General features: G+C 39.0%; 1 protein-coding gene across 2 annotated transcripts in view; it reads left to right on the forward strand.

Annotated features, from left to right (window-relative positions):
* GATA4 (GATA binding protein 4) overlaps positions 1 to 21,302 on the forward strand; it is a 75,436-nt gene that overhangs the window by 19,647 nt on the left and 34,487 nt on the right. Inside the window, exons 1-2 of one of the 2 annotated variants that reach the window (XM_075201215.1) lie at positions 16,501 to 16,675; positions 18,976 to 19,708. In XM_075201215.1, the coding sequence (XP_075057316.1) occupies positions 19,189 to 19,708 (520 nt within the window). In that variant the 5' untranslated portion in view covers positions 16,501 to 16,675; positions 18,976 to 19,188. Of the gene's footprint in view, positions 1 to 16,500; positions 16,676 to 18,975; positions 19,709 to 21,302 lie in introns of those variants that run through there. The other variant, XM_075201214.1, reaches the window with a different exon arrangement.

Genomic DNA, 21,302 nt, shown 5'->3' on the forward strand with positions numbered 1-21,302 from the left:
CTACAAGCTTCTGTCTCTCTCCACCACTCCCCAGCTCCTGTCTTTCATCCACCCACCGTGTTTCTGTTTCTCTCATCATTCCCCTAGCTTCTGTCTGTCTCCTCTAACCCTACTCCTGTCTCTCTCCTCATCTCCCCAGCTTCTGTCTCTAACAACCCCCCCCTCATTTTGTGTCTCTCTACTCCACCACCCAACACCTTTCTCTCTCCTCTACCCCAGTTCCTGTCTCTTTCCTCCACTCCCCAGCTTCTGTCTCTAATATTCCCCTCAGCTTCTGTCTCTCTCCTCCACCTCACTCAGTGAATGTTTGTCTCTCTCTACCACTCCCCAGCTTGTTTCTCTCTCCTACACTCTCCAATTCCTGTGTTTCTACTCCACCCGAGCTCCTGTCTCTCTCCTCCATCCCCAGCTTCCGTGTTTCTCCTCCATACTAGCTTCTCTATTTCTTCCCCATCCCCCCCAGCTCCAGTCTCTCTCCTTCACTCCCCAGCTTATGTCTCTCCCCTCCATTCTCCTGCTCCAATCCCTCTCCTTACCCCAACTTCTGTATCTCTCCCCGCAAGCTTCTGTCTCTCTCCTTCACCCCCACACCCCCAGCTCATGTCTCTTCCTGTCAGCTCTTGTCTCTCTTTTCCATCCCTTTCAGCTCCTGTCTCTCTCCTCCACCATCCACCTCCGGTACCTCTCCTCCACACTTTTCAGCTCATCTCTCTCCTCCACCATTTTCAACTCCTATCTCTCTCCTCTGCCATTTTCAGCTCCTACCTCTCTCCTTCATTCCACTGCTCCTGTCTCTTACCTCCACTCTCCTGCTCCTGTTCCTCTCCTCACCCCAAACGTAAGTATCTCTCCCCCCATTCTTCAGTCCCCCCCCTTGCTTCTATCTTCGCCCCCCATGCTTCTGTCTCTCTCCTCCACACCACAGGGACTGTTGCTCTCCTCCACCTCTTGCAGATCCTGCCTCTCTGCTCCACCCCCAGCTACTGTCTCTCTCCTCCACTGCTCAGCTCCTCTCCCCTCCATGACTCACCTCATCTCTCCTCTTTCCTCTTCCCTCCAGCTCGTCTCTCACTCTCTTCTGCACCCCCATCTCTTGTCTCTCTCCTCCATCAGTTTCAGTACCTGCCTTTTTCCTCCACTCTTTAGCTCCTCTCTTTGTTCCATCCCCACCTCCTACCTCTCTCCTCCACTCCTTAGCTCCTGTCTCTCTCCTCCCCCTATGTTCCAGTCTTTATCCTCCCTCCCGAGCAACCTTTGCTCTCTTCTGCCCCTTTCAGCTCCTCTCACCTCCACCTTCCAGCTCCTACCTCTTTTCTCCACTGCTCAGCTCCTCTCTCTCTCCTACACTCCCAGGTTTTCCCTCTCTCCTCCACCCCCCCACTCCTTACCTCTTTCCTCCACTCTTTACACTCTTTAGCTCCTGCCTCTATCCTCCACCCCCCCCAGTTCCTCTCTCTCTCTCTCTCTCTCTCTCTCTCCTTCACCCCCTGCTCCTCTCTCTCTTTCTCTCTCCTCCACCCCCCAGATCCTCTCTCTCTCTCTCTCTCCTCCTCCCCCCAGCTCCTCTCTCTCTCTCTCCTCCACCCCCAGCTCCTCTCTCTCTCTCTCTCTCTCTCTCCTCCTCCCCCCAGCTCCTCTCTCTCTCTCTCTCTCTCTCTCTCTCTCTCCGCCACCCCCAGCTCCTCTCTCTCTCTCTCTCTCTCTCCTCCACCCCCAGCTCCTCTCTCTCTCTCTCTCTCTCTCTCTCCTCTGCCCCCAGCTCCTCTCTCTCTCTCTCTCTCTCTCCTCCACCCCCAGCTCCTCTCTCTCTCTCTCTCTCTCTCTCTCTCCTCCCCCCCCCAGCTCTTCTCTCTCTCTCTCTCTCCTACACTCCCAGGTATTGTCTCTCTCCTCCACCCCCGAGCTCTTCTCTCTCTCTCTCTCTCTCTCTCTCCTACACTTCCAGGTATTGTCTCTCTCCTCCACCCCCCAGCTCTTCTCTTTCTCTCTCTCTCTCTCTCTCTCTCTCTCTCTCTCTCTCTCTCTCTCTCTCTCTCTCTACACTCCCAGGTGCTGTCTCTCTCCTCCACCCCCCAGCTCCTCTCTCTCTCTCTCTCTCTCTCCTACACTCCCAGGTGCTGTCTCTCTCCTCCACCCCCACTCCTTGCCTCTTTCCTCCACTCTTTAGCTCCTGTCTCTCTCCTCCTTTCAGCTCCTGTCTCTATTCTCCTTTATAAGTACCAATCTCTTTTTTCTATGCTTATTGCATAAACACAGACACTTTATATAGATTATACAACAATATACAGAACCCCTGAGGAAGACAGCTTAGCTCAGACTAAACAGGTCTCTTGTAGAATAATTTTACATCATGTGTATTAGTGTCCAATTCATTAAATTGAAACCATAATTTTCCTATCTAGCGTTTCCCAATGTGATTGGTACTAGGTGTCCCTCCCATCCCCAGCACTGGTGCGTCCCGTGGGTATAATACAATATGTTGTGTTAAGCTAATTACATTTTGACTTTTCATATTACTCAGTGTGTGTCACATCTGCCTTGTGTCTCACAGACCGTGTGGCTGTTCAGTGTCAGGACTTGTCACTTGTCACAACTCTGGAATGCAAGTGCTTAGTTCTCCTAAAACTGGCTGTCCTTGGTAGAATTACAGTACCCTTCACCTCAATGAAAGCAGAGTGTATAGTGGTGCTAAATATAGATAACCCTTTCCAAACTGACCAGTGCACACTTCAGGGGGTGCTTCAAATGGGGGGGGGAGACTTCAATTCAGGGGGTGCTTCAATTTGGGGTGCATCATAGAGTAAGATCCTGTAGGAATCTCGTGCAATGTTTGGCTGCTCCTGTTTAATTCCCAAAAACATCACCGATTTTTACTCGAGCCTCTATAAAGTGGGGGCAAAAACCAGCTATTTTTTTTTAGGTACTGAACATTCCATGGAGTTTCATCACGCAAGTCTTCGCCTTGAACTAATTTTTACCCTTTGAGGCCAAATAGGGATCTCCAGCCCACACCTATCCATGGCCTAGAGTTGTGCTAAATTATTCCCATGAAATAATTGGGGGTCGGAAAAATGCAAGGGTCAAACACATGTTTTTGAGCCAATTCGCATATTTGACCCAGAAGATTGCTTCTCGGCAGGCAAGGGGAAACAGTGTTTACCTAGTAGGGCTACTCAGTGAAGTCCTGCGCAGTTGTTGGTAAAAGTTTGCTTAGCGTTACCCCTCATTCCATTACAGACAAATGAAGCTCCTCCCACATCTTACAGACATTGTCCTAATAGGATTAGCTACAGGTCTAAAAGCTGAGGCTGCTATCATTTGAGCTGCTGTGACATCACTTGCTCCACCCCCGTGTAGGATTCTACCAATTCACACGTTACATTTCTGCAGAGCAAGTCTGCCAAGCTGTCAGTAAGTCTCTGCGTGCTCTGTTAGAGAAGCTCCTCCCTCTTAACACTGCAGCCTGCTGCAGAGGAGTGATGGATTTAGTGAAGTATAAACACTCCAGGTATTTCATGCAAATATTTCAGCTCAGTAATACACAACCTGTAATATATCATAATATATTACATTGTCTGATAGTGGCTTTACTTGCTCTTTATGGGACTATGTCATTGTGATTAATTGTTTGTTTTGGTCAAATAGTTACAGTTGCAGGTACTCAGTCTTTGGGCATAACTAGTGTGTAAGATTTGTACAGTTTAAAAGGAGGGAGCTCTGGGAACTATTTTTCAAACCAAATTCCTACACGTCAGCTGTCATGCTCAGCTCCCTCATGTAGTTTAGATTAGAAGCAATAATGAGCAAATGATTATATAACATAAAAGTTCATAACAATAATTTTCAGATACATTTATTAGCAATTGCATTATACAAATGTAAAAAGAAAGTGTGGAGGTCCCTTTTATTTTTGTAAATGGACACAAAGGTCCTGACTCATTAAGGAAAGGAATGCAAAAAAAATGAGTAACTTTGAACCTTGGCAAAACCATGTTACAATGCAAGGGGTGCAAATGAGTTTATTATTTTGCACATAATATAAATACTGGCTGTTTTTTCATGAAGGACACAAATGCTTGATAGCTTTATTTTAACACTGAAATTTAAAGGTGATCTAGGACATGTCCTATCCCAACTATAACTCTGTCCCCACATTTTAAATTTTCCTCCCCCTCAAATGCAACATGGTTTTGCCAAGGTGCAAAGTTACTCCTTTTTTAGCTTCACTTTCCTTAATGAATCAGACCCAAAACATCATCATAGACCATCTGAAAGAATCAGGCTTCTAAATAAGACCTTACGCCAACTGGCGTTTGTCTGGTGTCAAAAAGTGAAAGTACAAACTCCGGTGGAACTAGAAAAATAATAACATTAATATTAATAACATTGCAGAAAATGCAAGTGCATTTGAGCTGCACCCGGCCATTGTGATTGATCCTTAATGAAGGTATGTTGGCACTTGTAGTTCTACAGAAGCTGGAGAGACAAAGGTCGCCTCAGCCTGCTCTCCATCACACGCCTGGTTGGAATGATTATTCCACATCATACCACACTGCAGTCTCCTTTCAGATCCAAATGGAATTGAAGTACAAAGGGAGGGAGTTCAGCCCAGCACTTAAGCTGCCAGTGCGCGTCTGTGTTTATATGTGTGAGAGACACTTGATAGGAAGAGACTAGAGAGTGTTTATAGTAGAGGAAAACCCTCTGATATTAAAGTCACCAATGAAACTATTCATTTGCTGGAGAGACAGTTAAAGGGCTCCCCACGTGTCAGAACAGGCTATTTAGTTAAGTTCTCAAGGGCTACTAAGTTTGTTTACAAATTGTGAAGAATTCTATAGTCTTTAGAAGCTCCAGATTGTTTTACCACTGCAAGTAGCAGGACATGTTTAATGAGATGTGTACCAGGGAGTTGGGACATTATTACTGCTATGTTGTAGGAATAAAATACGGGAGATTAATGATGGTTTTATCATGTAGACAACTGGTAGGGGTGGTCCTGCATGGAGAGACTTCACTCCAGCACGGTGTGATACCGTGTTAGCTACTTGTACAAATGCCAGAACATGCGGAGAGCATGGTGGCTCAGTGGTTAGCACTTCTGCCTCACAGCACTGGGGTCAGGAGTTCGATTTCTGACCATCTCTGTGGAGTTTGTATGTTCTCACCGTGTTTACGTTGGTCTCCTCTGGGTGCTCTGGTTTCCTCCCACACTCCAAAAACATACTGGGTGGAAATGTTGGGGGAAGGGAGATAGCTAATGGGCAGCCTCTGGGGTGGCCACACCCCTTCAATGAAAGGCCATGCCCCTTGCCCTGATGCTTGCATATTGGGAGGTATGATGTTACTTACACTACAGATGCAGACATTTGTGGGGTGAACCAACAATTATAAGACAACAAAAACATCATATATGTCGACTCCTCCGGAATGTCCAATGGTATTATTGCATAAATATGAATTCACTACCTTAATTAGATTTATTGAAACTTCTAAAAAAGGAAAAACAGAAGTGTTACCCAAAGCAACCAATCAGATTCTAGCTTTCATTTCCTATAATGTACTGGATAAATAGTAGCTAGAATCTGATTGGTTGCTATTGGTAACACCACCGCTTTTCCTTTTAAGAAGGTTTAGTAAATCTACCCCCATGATTGTCACCTTTAAGTTATTATACAAGGCTTCCTTTTCTGCTTCATGCCTCAGTGATCTCTCCAGCTTGCACTGAATTGATATGCTGAATCATGATTCCGTAAAACAAAATGGCTGCCTCCACTGTGGGCAGGGCGGCAGGTAAACATTAAAATGGACACAGGGGAGGAGTTTCATAAAACTGACTCTTTGCCCTTAGTGCTAGCACACAGCTAGACGTATTAGACCTCTTTGTACCATGTTCTTATCCTTGTTACAAGAGAGAGCACATGTTTAATATATAGCGTGATTGATGTAACCTGTCAGGGAGATAGATTGATAACGGGGATCGCTCTAATCAGAGCTGTTACCTGCTTTAAATCACTGCTGTGCGATGCACCCAGAAAATGTCACTAATCTTCCAGGATCTCTGAATCTCTCTAATTAAGGGGTATTTACTTTAAGGACTGTCTTGGGCACATTACACTTTGCTCTGAGCTCTCCCTGTCAGTGTTCTGACCAGTTATCTGCTATTGTTACTGGAAAGCTTTAATTCTAAATGCTTATAGCACGGTGGCTCAGTGGTTAGCACTTCTGCCTCACAGCACTGGGGTCATGAGTTTGATTCCCGACCATGTCCTTATATGTGTGGAGTTTGTATGTTCTCCCCGTGTTTGCGTGGGCTTCCTCCGGGTGCTCTGGTTTCTTCCCACACTCCAAAAACATACTGGTAGGTTAATTGGCTACTAGCAAATTGCCCTTAGTCTCTCTCAGTCTGTGTGTGTGTTAGGGGATTTAGATTGTAAGCTCCAAGGCAGGGACTGATGTGAGTGAGTTCAGCTCTGTGGAATTAGTGGCGCTATATAAATAGCTGATGATAAAAATCCAGACTACAGCCCCTCGATGTGATCCAATCAGTAGGAGTATGAGCCTATGTAACCGTTTTACTGCTTGTAACATTCAAAAGGGAGCGCGATGTGGCTTTACGGGTAGAGCAAGACCCACGTCATGGGGGTGTCACGGTTTTTTGCTTCTAAAAATAGTTCTAATTTTGTCACGCGTGTGAGAGCCACAATTAATAAACCATGCTCTAAACACCCATATACTTTATCGCATTGAAGCTTAGACATAAATTTAAGTGTCCAATATATATAGGCTGTGATTCATCAAGGCAGTATCTGCCGATTTTGAGGGTATCGTCCGCAAAATCACTCTGCCCGTGACCAAAACCGGGAGATACGACCATGAACGTAGCCCCGTCTGCTCCGTCTTTGAATGCCAAGGACACTTACTACAGCCTGGGAGTGAACGGGCCGAGGATGGGGCGTTTTCCCAAATTCAAAGTACAGTAAGAGCGTGCCAAACTCGGGCGCACTAATCTTCGTCTGAATCAAACTCTGAGTGTCTTAAAGTCACGTGTTTTCCTGCCGTCTCTCTTGCTCCAGCTACAGGTCTAGTCTAAGTCCTGATCAGTAGTGATGACAGTCTCGTATGCATGCTATAACATGTGTTTGCAATCAGGATCAACTGCAAAAATATGTTTTATGTACAGTAGACATTCATAACATCCTAATAAATGTCAATAATGGGTGAAAAATAAGTACAAAAACACTTTTCTTTATTTTTCTACTGTTTGATCACTTAGGTCATTATTATTATTATTATTATTATTAACAGGTAGAATTAATTATATATATATTTATTTTTTTTCTGTGCGTTCTTTGGCGAATTTATATTCCACATAGGTATTGGACGTAACTTGTGTAGAAGAGCACAGCAGACCTGCACAGCGCCCCTCTGGCCCATAGTGTATAACAGGGGTGGGCAAACCAGTCCTCAAGGGCCATATAACAGTTCATGTTTTTAGGATTTCTGTCTGTAGAAACAGCTGGGATAATTACTGACCCAGCCAAATAGATTAACTCAGCTGTGCATGATTAAAGAAATCCTAAAAACATGAACTGTTATATGGCCCTTGAGGACTGGTTTGCCCACCCCTGGTGTATAAGGTCTAATAGTAATGAGTGTCATAATGGTCTGTTGATGATCTGGTGCATTGAATACACTTTAAATGACTCATCTCTGTGTGGTTTTGTCCTATCTAACTTGTTTTATTACCTGTTCCCTGATGGAAGACAACCCAAAACTGCCCATACTTGTACATGAACCTGAGAAATGACATAGTTAAATCTTATTTGTGCAGCTTTAGGATTCAGTTTGTATGCGTTGAATAGCCAGTTGCTGCAGCCTTTACATGTAAATGACTATTAAGTTGAGGACAATGAGTGGTCTGATAATAACCAATAGTCCGCACTGATCTGTCTGCACATAATACAATCATGGATTGAATCTAGTTTTTGTGTGTTTTTTCAAGCATTTTCTATGAAATCCTAACGCAGGACCGGTGGCCTTTAACTAAACAAAACACTGATTTTGGAAATATTATGAAACTGTTGGACAGGTAAATGCGCTGTAACCAGGGGCAACCAATCAGATCCTAATGATGATTATTCTAGTACAGGATAAAATGATCGCACGCTGGTCAACTCCGTTCACGTGGGTGGCCACATAAGACAAGATCTGGCCTGTTAACGTCATAATATGAACAACCACATAATAATTGCCCTCCTGACACCTTAGATATTGGGGAAGATGTTCAGGGAGCCATATAGTCAATGCATCAGTTTTGGTTACATAGTGTAATGCTGAGTAGACACTATAAAGTATTACTCCCGATGCGATATCCTTAACGATTTTACCAACGACTGATAAACAAAAAGTCCCGATCAGCAGCTGATTCATGTGTACACCCTGAACACATTTTACGTGATTTACCATCAGATCTGTGCTCTTCGTCGGTCATAACCATCGGCTGGGAAAAAATTGTGACTCTGCACACTCCATAGAGATCTATGGACACTGCCGGGTGTGAGTGTGTACACACTGCAGGATCGGAACGACATCGTTCCATCACTGAACGAGAGTTTTAGTCCGGTTTAAAAATTCAAACGATACGATGCACTTTGGAACAACAATCATTCATCCTTAAGCAGAAATAATAGGGATCATTTACATTTAGGGGTGCTTAGTAAAATAATTAAGGGGGTACATGGTAAGTATTTACAGACCTATGGGGGTATTTGTAAACATTTATAGATATCAGGGTAAGGCTGGCTACACACTGCAAAAACTTTCGACCAATCTGAAGTTCCAATCAGTCTGTCGGAACATGTGTACACACTATACACGATTTACCTTCAGATCTGTGCTCTTCATCTGGTCCTGTAGTCGTTTAGAGAATAGCTGCGCAATTTTCATTCATTCATTCTCATTCCTGTCACACTGCATAACCGCATTGTTATAGCTATCCACATGTCATAACGAATTTAATTTGCTTTAGTGACTCTGAAACAAAATATTCCGTATCAGAATGAACGCACAAATTATTCCATCTACAGCACTCTCTAGATTTATTGACCAGGACGTGTTCTTTGCCGGCATTGGCTAAAAAAAAATCATGACTCTATGGAAATCGTGTCCGTGAGTGCACACACACTACATGATCGGCGGGTAATTGGAATAAGATTATTAGTTTTACCGACCAACCAAATGAACTGACGATCGGTGCTTTGGAACGACTATCGGTCAGTGTGTAAGTGTCCGAACTAATGTGATATCGGGTTGAACAGTCACTTTACGGATGTTTGGCCAAATAATTGGCTGAAAAACCTGTAGTGTTTACCCAGCCTTACTGAGCAAATGTTTACAGGTGTATGAGGGTGTTTGTAAACATTTAAGGGGTCAAGTAAAGTTGGACACGATTTGCACTTACAATTGTTCTACACGTACACTTTACATGACCTATATGGCCCCGTTAATATATATAAATATAACAAATATATCATGCTATCAAGATTACAATCCTGAAATACTAGCACAAAGAAAGAATGATACCCTCACAAACTGTATGTAAGAAAATGATTTAGCAAACAATATCACAATTAAAATTACTTAGCTTCAATAAATTGCCGGACAAACACAAAATTCCTTGGATTCAGTGTAAATATTTACACACATATATCAGGGTATTTGCAAACATTTAGAGATATAAGCGGTGCTCAGAATATATTTCCAAATATATGGGGATTTGGTAAACATTTGCAGATGGAAGCTGTAATTGGTATATAGTTACAGATATATGGGGAATATTTGTAAACATTTAGTACCTCATTTAGAGTCGGACGCAAAGTCCGTGTAAGGAATGTAGGAGTGGGAGTGTGCCGCAGCTTGGTAGGGTATTACGAGTGGCATGCAACCCCAGTTGCGTCCCACTCATAATACCCTACCGAGCTGCGAGCAGTCCCTGCAGCTAGCTAACGCTTGCACCACCTAATTCCTGCCGCACAGCTTTAGCCCTGTTTTGACGTGTCTTGCGTCTGCGCCTCACTGCGACTAGGATTTACTTACATGGTCACGCCTTCACAATTCCACTTTCCTCCCATTCTCTCATAGTGAGACGCAAGCTGTCGCAAGTGTTAATTACGTCCAAGATGCAGGCGGAATTGGTGCTTTCTGCACATGCGTGATAGCGTTTTCTTGGTTCAATGCACCTAAAATGGACTTAGCGTCCGACTCTAAATGAGGTCCTTATAGTTTTAAGTTGTAATTAGTATATATTTACAATATTATAATACATTTGTAGTTTTAAGCTGTAATTAATATATGTATATAAATATATATATATATATATATATATATATATATATATATATATAGGTATGTGTAGTATTTATAGATATAAAGCATACTTGGCAGTCTGCATGCAGCACAAACTTTGTAAAGAAGACAGTCTACAATCCTTGCAGTTTTTAAAATATGTAACAGGAAACTAGTTTATTTACGCCTATTTATGAAACTATTGTATTAGTGTGGTAAATTAGTTTTCTGCCTACATATGAGTTGTATTTATTGTCTTGTACACAACCTCCTGATAGACTCACTTAATGTATTCCTTTTGCTTTCTAGCTCTCTGTGCATTTCAGCCTTAACAATATATCATCTGACATAGTTGTTTGTTTGGTGGCCATGGGATAACTCACTCAAAGCTGCTCTCTAGATACAATTGTATCTAATACAGAGAGAGTTGTTGGTCTGTACCATATCCCAACCCAAGTTTTATAATCATCTCTGCCCGATGATATAATAGCTGGACTGGATACAGGAAAGATTAATAAACGTAGATAGCAAAAATTGTAGGAGGGCTGAGCAAATCATTACACTGAAAGGGGAAATCCATAGTGGCCAAATGTCCCTTACATTGTCCTGGATATGTCCCTGCAGTGATGTATGCACGGAAAATATGTCAAAATATCATCAACTACAGAATCCCCGTTAAAGGTTCATTTCTCTTTAAATTAATTAGTGCATCATTAACAAAGCAACCTTTGTCCTGGAATACACGGGTGGGACAGCCATCAGATATCTCATTAGATTAGTCATAAGTCAATTAGATGTCTGGTTAATTAATAGGCTTAAAACAGCAAAATAGAACATTAAACTGCATAGAATGTGAACAAGTTTAACACGTGATATATTGCGTTTAAACAGGCTGCATTTAAACCACTTATTATACTATTATATCTTCCCAGGTAACTTCTAGCTCTGGCAAGTTATAACATATAACAATGTATTGATTAGCTGGATTATTGTATACTGCAAAGTCCCCTTCTCTGCTCCTGGTGGAGACGAACAATAAAATCGATTATCTAACAAAACAGACATAATTTGAATTGTTTTACTGATTATGCCTAAGTACAACAAATATTTTTTTTAACTTTGTCTATTCTGAATATTTTTAGCATTGGGCATATGATTCTTTTTTTGGTTTAAAAGTGTTGTGTGTTGTGGAAATTACCATGGAAAAATATATGTGTGAACTAATATAACAATTTTTGGTATTTTCCTACGGTGTTTTCCCCAATATTTTTATTTTATTTGTTATAGTAGAATTTAGTAACCACCATGCAGTCGCCAGCCACTTGACTGCTGTAGGCGCAAAACATTCATTTCTGTAGTAGATTTAATGCGCAAGTATTTCAAACAATACATGACAAACTAAGAAACATTGTAACTAATATGATTCCCTTTTTTTTTATTATTTTTAAAGATGGATATTGTAATGTCTTGAAAATGACTAAAAATTTAATAAATAATTAATACTAAAATAAGTTTCAAAATAATAATGTAACACATATCACTTAATGTGCTTAAGGTTGATTAGCTGAAGACAATAGTTTCTCGCCAGTTCACCTCTTAGATATATAATTCACTTACCAATGCCCAATAAGGGGGGTGGGTGATAGTTTAAAAGGTGTAAATTTTAACGCCAGGCTAGTGGATCTGAGCTCCCCTCTGTAGCCCAATCTACGTGCAGGGAAATGTTAACAAAATAGACAATTTTCTCTGACCTGATTGGCTGTTGGAGACGAAAACACCAATCTGGGGTGAAACTTTGGCCCCCGTCACATCATTATTTACGCTTTCATCAGTTATGACTGCTGAATCCAATGAAAGTGGGAATTGATCTGAGATGGTTGGGGAAATATAGCCATAATATTAAATAACCAAAGAGAGAGCACTCACCAACTATTAATGATTGAGACCAATTTGGAAAAATGGAAAATATTCTATTAATACAGAATGATCACATAATGTACAGTGGGAGGAGGGATTTTCTGGATCTTCCCCCCATAGTCAGTATAATGGAAGATTGTGGCCATTTGATCATATTGATTCTATGTAGTGTATTGTATGATGAATGCTGGATCCACTGTTAAGGTCATATTGTCCCGATTTTACAGTCACTGAGGGATTACAGCACAGCATACAGAGGGGGAGAGGGCTGGAGGGGGGGGGGGGGGGAGCATAGAGAAGTTGAACTCAGTCCAAGCCCAGCTGTCAGGGGTCTCTGCTCCGGCTTGATGGCCCTTTCCTGCCTGGTTCCCTCTCTGCCTTCTATCCAGAGGAGGGATCTGCAGGGGAACGGGGTCTCCCCGGTCTATGACCCCAGCGCCTGAGTGTCTGAGAGAGGGACTGAGGAAGAGACACCCCGGCTCCTGCAGCCTCCTCAATATCTATATACTAAGCACAGTCACCAAACACCTCATTAATATTACAGTGACATAACCAGGACATGTGAGATCAATCACCCGCTGTGTGTCTGTGTGTAGCTACAATCTAGCACCTTATTCCTAATATATATATATATATATATATATATATATATATATATATATATATATATATATATATATAAATATATATATACACACACACATAATTGATAATCTATCAATCACTGCATGTCTCTGTGTATTAAGTACATTACAACTCATGCAGAATATTGTACAATGCTTATACAGCTGCACAATATGCAAATCATTTATCATTAGCTGGAATCTTACAAGTCATTCCTTATATGAATGTATATAATGTTGTATGTGTGTGATATATATATATATATATATATATATATATATAGCCAGTTACTTACAGATAGAATATATATATATATATATATATATATATATATATATATATATATATATATATATATATATATATATATTCAACACTACATGTTATAGTTTTTTTGTGTATAGTTCAATACTTTTTAATGAGTTCTATTTTTATTTATTAGAGTGGAGAAGCGTTCTCACTATAATAAACATGTAATACATACGCATTTCTCTGTCTCTGTCTTCTCTCTTCCTCTCTCTCTCTCTCTCTCTCTCTCTTTCTTACACACAATGAGATACACACCTCATTCATATATGTATATTACATATATAAATATATATTATCTATGTGTATAAAATAAATATATAATGGCGATAAATCGTCGTGAAACATACTCGATTTCATATACAATACAGGAGATAAAATTATAGCAGTCGTTTGTGTTGTACATATAGCCTGAATTATTGTCAATATTATTATTCAATTATATATGGTTTGTATTGAATTATTGAAGTCTTTATAATTAGTTAATATATTGTATGGAATTTTACATTACTTTATAGCCAGTTACTTACAGATAGAATATATATATATATATATATATATATATATATATATATATATATATATATATATATATATATATATTATTCGATCATATTTGCAATTAATTATCAATTAATTGGTTCGGAATCCCATCCCATAGCGAGTAATGATAGAAAAGTAAATAAAATCAACGTAACGATTGTTTCATACTAAATTATAATAGTATATGTTACAGTTCGAGACCGTGATTAATGTAATGTAATACTACCACAGTGGTAGTATTACATTACATTAAACACGGTGGTAGTACCACTATATGACAATTCACTGTCTGGCTCTAAATATTCAGATTTTAATTTGTAAACGAGAGCACCCGATTCCTGATGATTCATATTACAGACATACACAGAACACACACACACAATGGAGTATTTTTGGTATTAAACTTTTACTGATTGTATTTTGACACCAATTATGTTCAGGAACCCAGGGTCACTTGAATATTCAGATTTACTATAAGTCCATTATATCAATGTTGTATTTCTCAGTTGGAACTGTTGTTAATTATCGTTAGTTTAATCACAGATAACATCAGATTAACCTTTTTATCGATCGTGTACATTTTAGCTATTCTGAATCCCTGTTTTCGTACTTTGTCAACATTGCAATAATTAAAATTAAAGTCGGTTGACTGTATTAGCTGATGTAGAAATTCTTAAGCCTATTTTTCCTAAAGATCAGGTTTAAGCGACCTGTGAATCTCTAGCTAATGTAGAACTACAAGGCCCAGCAAGATTGTTCTAAGACTTTTAGTTCCACTATAATTGCAGAGTCACATTACGTCTACCACAGTTGTAGATTTAGATAACAATAAATATAATTTGTCACAGAGACTGAGGGTAAATGATGGCATGTAGGGGGAGCTATAAGATGAGTAGGGGGCTGTAAGCGGAGACCCCTCACTCACTACCTGAGCACTCCGTGTTAGCTAGCAGAGCATGTGGGATCATTGCAGAGGTCTGTCAGGTTAAACACATGTGACATGTGTTTGCCAAAGTGTCTTTGAAGTTGTGACATTAAACTAAGATAAGTAATGTAAGGGATTCTGTAACTGATCCACTCAATCAGCCCATGGAAATAAAGCCCACCACCATCAGCTTCATCTTCTTGGGGGTCTCTCCTCCCCAAATTTTGTTTGGGGAGGGGGGTCTTCCATTTTCATACATACTTGAATTTACCTTCTCGACAGCAGAGTCACACACACAAATATATATATATATATATATATATATATATATATATATATATATATATATATATATAGTTAATGCAGAGACTGACAGTGACAGAGCAAATTACTTCTTTATATGTATTATAATTTACTTTGCACCGGTGTAACAAACATTATTACATTGCAATATTAATTATACCTTATTATTGTGTCTGGCTATTGTTGCAGACACTGAGTCTTGCAAGATACATCTGTACCTACACAAAAGTAACTTAACTTGAAACAAATACTATACTAGTGTATAATATCGGATTCCTCAGCTTTTCAGTCGGTCATACAACCAGCGTGATGGTAAAACCCAACAGCTGTCTAAAAAAACCCAACGTATTATTGCGATATTTTAGTTGCGTAAATAATTACATTACGGAATAAAAAAAAAAATAGGTCGGTGCTCTTATTGAGTGTCTGTGTGTCTGCTTGCGACTGTGTTTGTGCATGTAGATAGACGAATGTACATATTTACAGTATGTACAAATATTGTACAACATGGTCAAAATATAATAATAATATATACCTATTGGAAAATAGTTTTAAAAGAACAATTGCGCGTCTATATCTCATTAGAAAAACATAATGATTTACTGCTCTCTCTCTCTCTCTCTCTCTCTCTCTCTATATATATATTACATATGAAAACAGAAATTTTGCATACGTAATATTTACAGTGAGTATATATATATATATATATATATATATTATATAATATATATATATATATTCTCATTGTGTTTTATTATATTCATAGCAGTTACGCTATAACTGTCTTTTGCCTAAGAAATTCCTGAGCGCAAGTGCACACCCTTGAAGGTAGGTTACCTTCTCCAAACATTCAATGCATCATTGTGTGCTGATCTTGTAAAACAAAGCCCTGTAGATGTGAAACTAGTAAATGATCAGCTTTGTTGTGTACCTGTGAAGTTATATAAATACCCCACCATTCAGAGCTCATTATTATCGTAGGTTAATTAGCTGTGCGTGAGATTATTTAAAAAAAAAAAAAAAAAAAAAAAAGTCCAATATGCACCCAAACTCCATGTCAGCATTAATCACCCCCTGGATAATGAACTCTCATAAATAAGGACTATTTGCAAAATGTCAGATGACAAGTGACATTCTATCTAATTGCAGAGGGACCAGGAGACATTGCCAATAGGTTGTCTCTAGATCCAGCCTGACATCACTATAAAGTCATTATTGGAGGAATAACAGGGTAATGGGTTTTTAATAGCGGGTCAAATGAAAGCCTCTGTTCCATCAGGCGTGTATCTGATGCTAGACACACTTCCTAATCCCTAATACTAGTCTGTGAAGGATATCCCAGGAGAGGAGCTCCAGGGATGTGCATCCAGAACTTCCTATAAAGGCTGTCTCTGCGTATCAGGAGCCTGCATACATATTTCAGTTTCCACTGTAGGGATATATTGGACTTTGGCTGCTGTAGTTTTGCACAGGATTGAAGTCTGGCGCCGGCTGATGGTGAAACAGATATTAATAACCACGTGATAGGGAGAAGCCAGTCACCAGGAGGGGGAGAGAGAGCACAACAGACAAGGAAAAGAGTCCAAGTCTTGGAAAACAGTCCCCAATCTCCCCTCACCCCACTGGTGCTCTGTGAGTCTGGATCCATTACTGCTGCACTGAGGTGGGGCACTTAATAAGACCCCACTAGACCTCTGGACCAGCCTGCAGGTCAGTCACTCTCTATTAATTCCTATTATAGTACAGACACTTGTCTGTACACTGCTGCTGTAGCTCAGGGGGGGTGGGGGGGGGGGGCTGCAGAGAGACACAGGGGGGTTGTATAGGACCATACCTAGCTGTGTAGTACAGACCAGCTGATGGAGATAGTGCAGTTTATTGCAATGGAAATCTTTTGTGAGTGTGGGGATTTCTGTGTGTCTGTGATGTCCTGTAATGTAATTCATATCTGTCCCAGCCCCTCTCTATCTCCTTTTATCAGGGGCTTATCTATCTCGTTTGCAGTTTGGTCTCAGAGGGAGAGGGGAGCCAACGTTGTAGTATTTGTGTTGAATAATCTCAGATAGCTCATATCATATTCCCTTACACAGGGAGCAGACAAGTAGAGGTTAACAGTTACAGTGAGTCCCCCCACCCTCCAAAAAACAGAGATTTGCCTTTCAGTGTCAAAAAAGTTGCTCAGAAATATTCCTAATTATTCCAAATAGCCTATAGGAAAAGTACACATCACACACACACTGCAGACACTTCACAGATGCATAGGAGAAAGTTACAATGTAATATACAAGCAAAACACTTCAATAATTTATAGATACAATTAATGTACAGTTTACATGTTCTAGAATTGTCCCAAATGTTTACTATGAATTATTATCTACAGACAGATTAATAAGTATCCGGTTTAATAACACAGGTGCCGTGAAAACGTTGTTACCAACTAAATAACAGGGATTGTTGAAACATTTACATTCCTGGCATGAGACTTAATTCTTGCTTATTTAAATTGTTGTTGTTTTTTTTTTTTTATAAAGAACTCTTATGCTCAATAGCAGGAAAGAAAGGCGTTTTCCTAGACACAATTAGGGCAATTACAATAGGTGACCGTAGTAAGTAATTCATTGTCTGACATTAGCTTTTATTTTTAATTGTCAAAGCGTCACCGATTGCTTATCAATACACGAATTAGAAAACTAAACATAGGCCGTGATTATTACATTTAAATTCTGGTGTCAGCGGCTGCAGCTGTAATTGTTATAATATTAACCACACGTTTAACTTTATAGGACTGTGATAAAATAAGATTATATTAAACTGAACTCTAATGGGGGAGTTGAGAAAGTTTTTTTTAAAAAAAATTGCTTTATGTTGTAGGATTCTGTGTTTCTTCATTTTAACGGTGTAATAAATCTACTTTATAAATCACCCCTGATCGGTACAATCTTTAATCGACCCATTAATTTGTGTCTTTTTTTTTATTATCTCTAATTACTGACTTGACCCCAAAATATCGAGACCACATAGCTCAGAGTAGTGTAGGATATAGTTAAGTGATATATTTTTAAGATCACTTACATGCAAACTATTGTTTTGTTGAATCACAATATCTATATATATATTATGATTATATATTGTTTATATAATCATATACATATATAAACAATATAAACTATATATATATATATATATATATATATATATATATATATATATATATATATATATCTATATAGATAGATCGATATATATATATATATATATATATATATATATATATATAAAATGAAGATTTCATTTAAATGATCTAAAATAATATATTATATATATTTATATATACTATCACAGTAAAATGTGTAAAATGTAAAGCATGTATATATATATATATATATATATATATATATATATATATATATATATATAATCTGTATGTATCTATACAAGCACATGCATTCTAACACTTAACTAAATCGCAAATTTAAATGTGCTAATGAGAGAAGTGAGTTAGATAGATTTACTGGTATGTAGTGATATAGGGAAAGTGTTTGGTACAATAGATACTAGAATTGTACGTTGATTAAACGCTGTATGATCTTGAATAGCTTAACAGATGGGTGTGTTTAGCTATAACAATTTCACTTTATAATCATTACACACCATTTTCATGATAATATTTAGGGCAACGTAACAGACAATTCGGGGGATTTGCTGGGACTTGTTCTGACCTGCAAGCAGAAAATGACGTCTGCATTTGTATCCTAATTAATTTAATTACTGTGGTAGGGTCTGATGTGATTTGTTGTGTATCTTGTCTTTTTTTCCCAACATCAAACGTGACGTGAGGTTAAATTAGCAAAACAATAGGTGTGTGTGTGTGTGTGTGTGTGTGTATGGGGGGGTTAGTTATAGGACAGTGGTGTCTGTCACTGTGGAGAACCCTCTCTAACCTCATTATTCAATGTGTGTCCAAAACCTGTTGTCCTCTCGTTCATTCTTTTTCTCTGTCTGACTTGTAGGTGTGAGATATAAATACCATACAAGGGGAGGGGTCTCCTCACAATAAACTTGGACAGAGAGTATGAGGAGAGGATGGCTCTGGAGGGATGTGACCTTCTGAATTGGTGATTAGACTTATCTGTGGCCTTCAGAGGAGAAGATCTGGGATCCACACTGAGATATTGCGGAGAAGATCTTTGGATTTTGCTGCTGGACCTGAGATATCTCCAAGGATGTACCAGAGTATAGCGATGGCTGCTAACCATGGACCCCCGTCCTATGAAGGGGCTGGGGGCTTTATGCACGGGGGTACAGCTACCTCTCCTGTCTATGTTCCCACCACTAGGGTGTCCTCCATGATCCCCAGTCTGTCTTACCTTCAGAGTGGTGGCCCTTCTCAGCAGGGTAGCCCGGTGTCAGGCCATAATATGTGGGCTCAGCCTGGGGCAGAGGGATCAGGCTACAACCCAGGGACCCCCCACCAGCCTGTGTCCCCCCGCTTCGCCTTCTCATCCAGCCCCCCCATCAACGCTGCCTCCTCCAGAGAGGTCTCTTACAGCACCCCCCTCTCTATCACCGCCAATGGAAGAGAACAGTACAGGGGGAGCCTGGGTGGAAGCTACACCAGCCCTTACCCAGCTTATGTTACCCAGGACATGGGCAATGCCTGGGCTGCTTCTCCATTCGACAGCTCCATGCTCCACAACCTGCAAAACAGGGGGTGCCCGGGCACCCCAAGACACCCTAATATAGGTAAGCTCAATCAACTAGAATATCTGTAATATCTCCATATAATAATATATAACATCTATGTGACATATATCACCTAGATTTACATTATATTTGCTAAATGTTCTCGCAACAAAAGTTATCGATTTCGCGATTACATTGTAATTTCGCGATATATGATTTATTGCAAAGTATAATTGCTGGTTATGTTGTTTGTATAATCGCTAAGTGTTCGCATTTTAAGCTGTTTATAGAAATATGAAGCGTTATTATAATATAACCTATTCCTGGGGACACTTCTAATACTATTTTTTGTGTATTTCCTGCGATTTAATGCTGATAATTAGAGTGAAACTGAAAGTGAGGGGGTTCTAGAAACGATCCGGGTAATTTCTGTCGCTGGAGACCATAATAATATTTATATACAGTTTCATGCAAATAAATATATAAAATAAATATATGCTGTATGTATCAGAATACGGTGTCCAAAATAGATCACAATTATGCCGTTTAATGCACCGGAATGTCAGCGTTTCAGGGAGTTCTCAAGCGTTTATAACTTGTATTTCCCTGAGTTGGTTAACGTATACCAAACACCCCATAAACTAAGTTGTTTTTACCAATTACCCCCTATAAAGTATATATATAAAAGTATATCAAGCTTCCCATAATATATTTAAATGTCTGAAATGCCATGTTTGGTTAGGTTTCTATATATATGTTTTGTTTATTTCTAATACTTAGAATTTTGTTTTGATTTATATTGAATTAATGTACCATTAAATCCACTGAGAATCCATTGGATTACACAGTTTCAGAAATCACACTGTACACTTATTAAGGCTACTGATTAAACGCACAGGAAACATTCTATATTAATGTATCCTGGAGAAATATACCACAAGAAGGCATGTTATATAGTCCTTTTTATTACTTTTCTTTACATATTGAATGTGTGACAAAGTATAATTAACAGACTCAAAAACTATAGTATAAACTTCAATAAAATATAACATACTATTGCACCCGCATATGGTGTATAAATCAAACTTGTTAATTTTATCAGATGTTGCTGTAGTAAGAACAGAATCTTCCTATTTATTTCAAAGAAGTTAGTTTGGTGGGAATTGAACCAGTATCTGTTATGTCCTAGTACTGTATACAGTTCATTCATGGTATGCAGGTCTTATATGCAGCTCTATATATTGTCAGCTATTAATTTATACAGTTAAATGTACATAGCTATACTGCATATAATGCACAGATGCCTAGATATAAGATATGTATCATATAATGGTAATATTTATGGCAACAATATTACTGAGTAGTTAAAAGGTCAATTTTACTTTATTACATAGTTTGCAACTTAGCAATGAATTAACATATAAATACATTTCACACTTGTCAAATGTTTTGATTAAATGACTCTCAACATTATAAACAAATACAAATACTAACATTAATAATAATAATAATAATAATAATAATAATAATCATAATAATAATAATCCCAATCATTATAATAACATTAATAACAATAATATTTTTTATTTTCTATTCTTTCTAGTCTATCTTTTTAAAATACGTACTTTTTTTTTTCTTTTGCATTAAGAGCATT

Source organism: Mixophyes fleayi, chromosome 3, assembly GCF_038048845.1.
Source record: "Mixophyes fleayi isolate aMixFle1 chromosome 3, aMixFle1.hap1, whole genome shotgun sequence".
In the NCBI taxonomy this organism is placed as follows: domain Eukaryota; kingdom Metazoa; phylum Chordata; class Amphibia; order Anura; family Limnodynastidae; genus Mixophyes; species Mixophyes fleayi.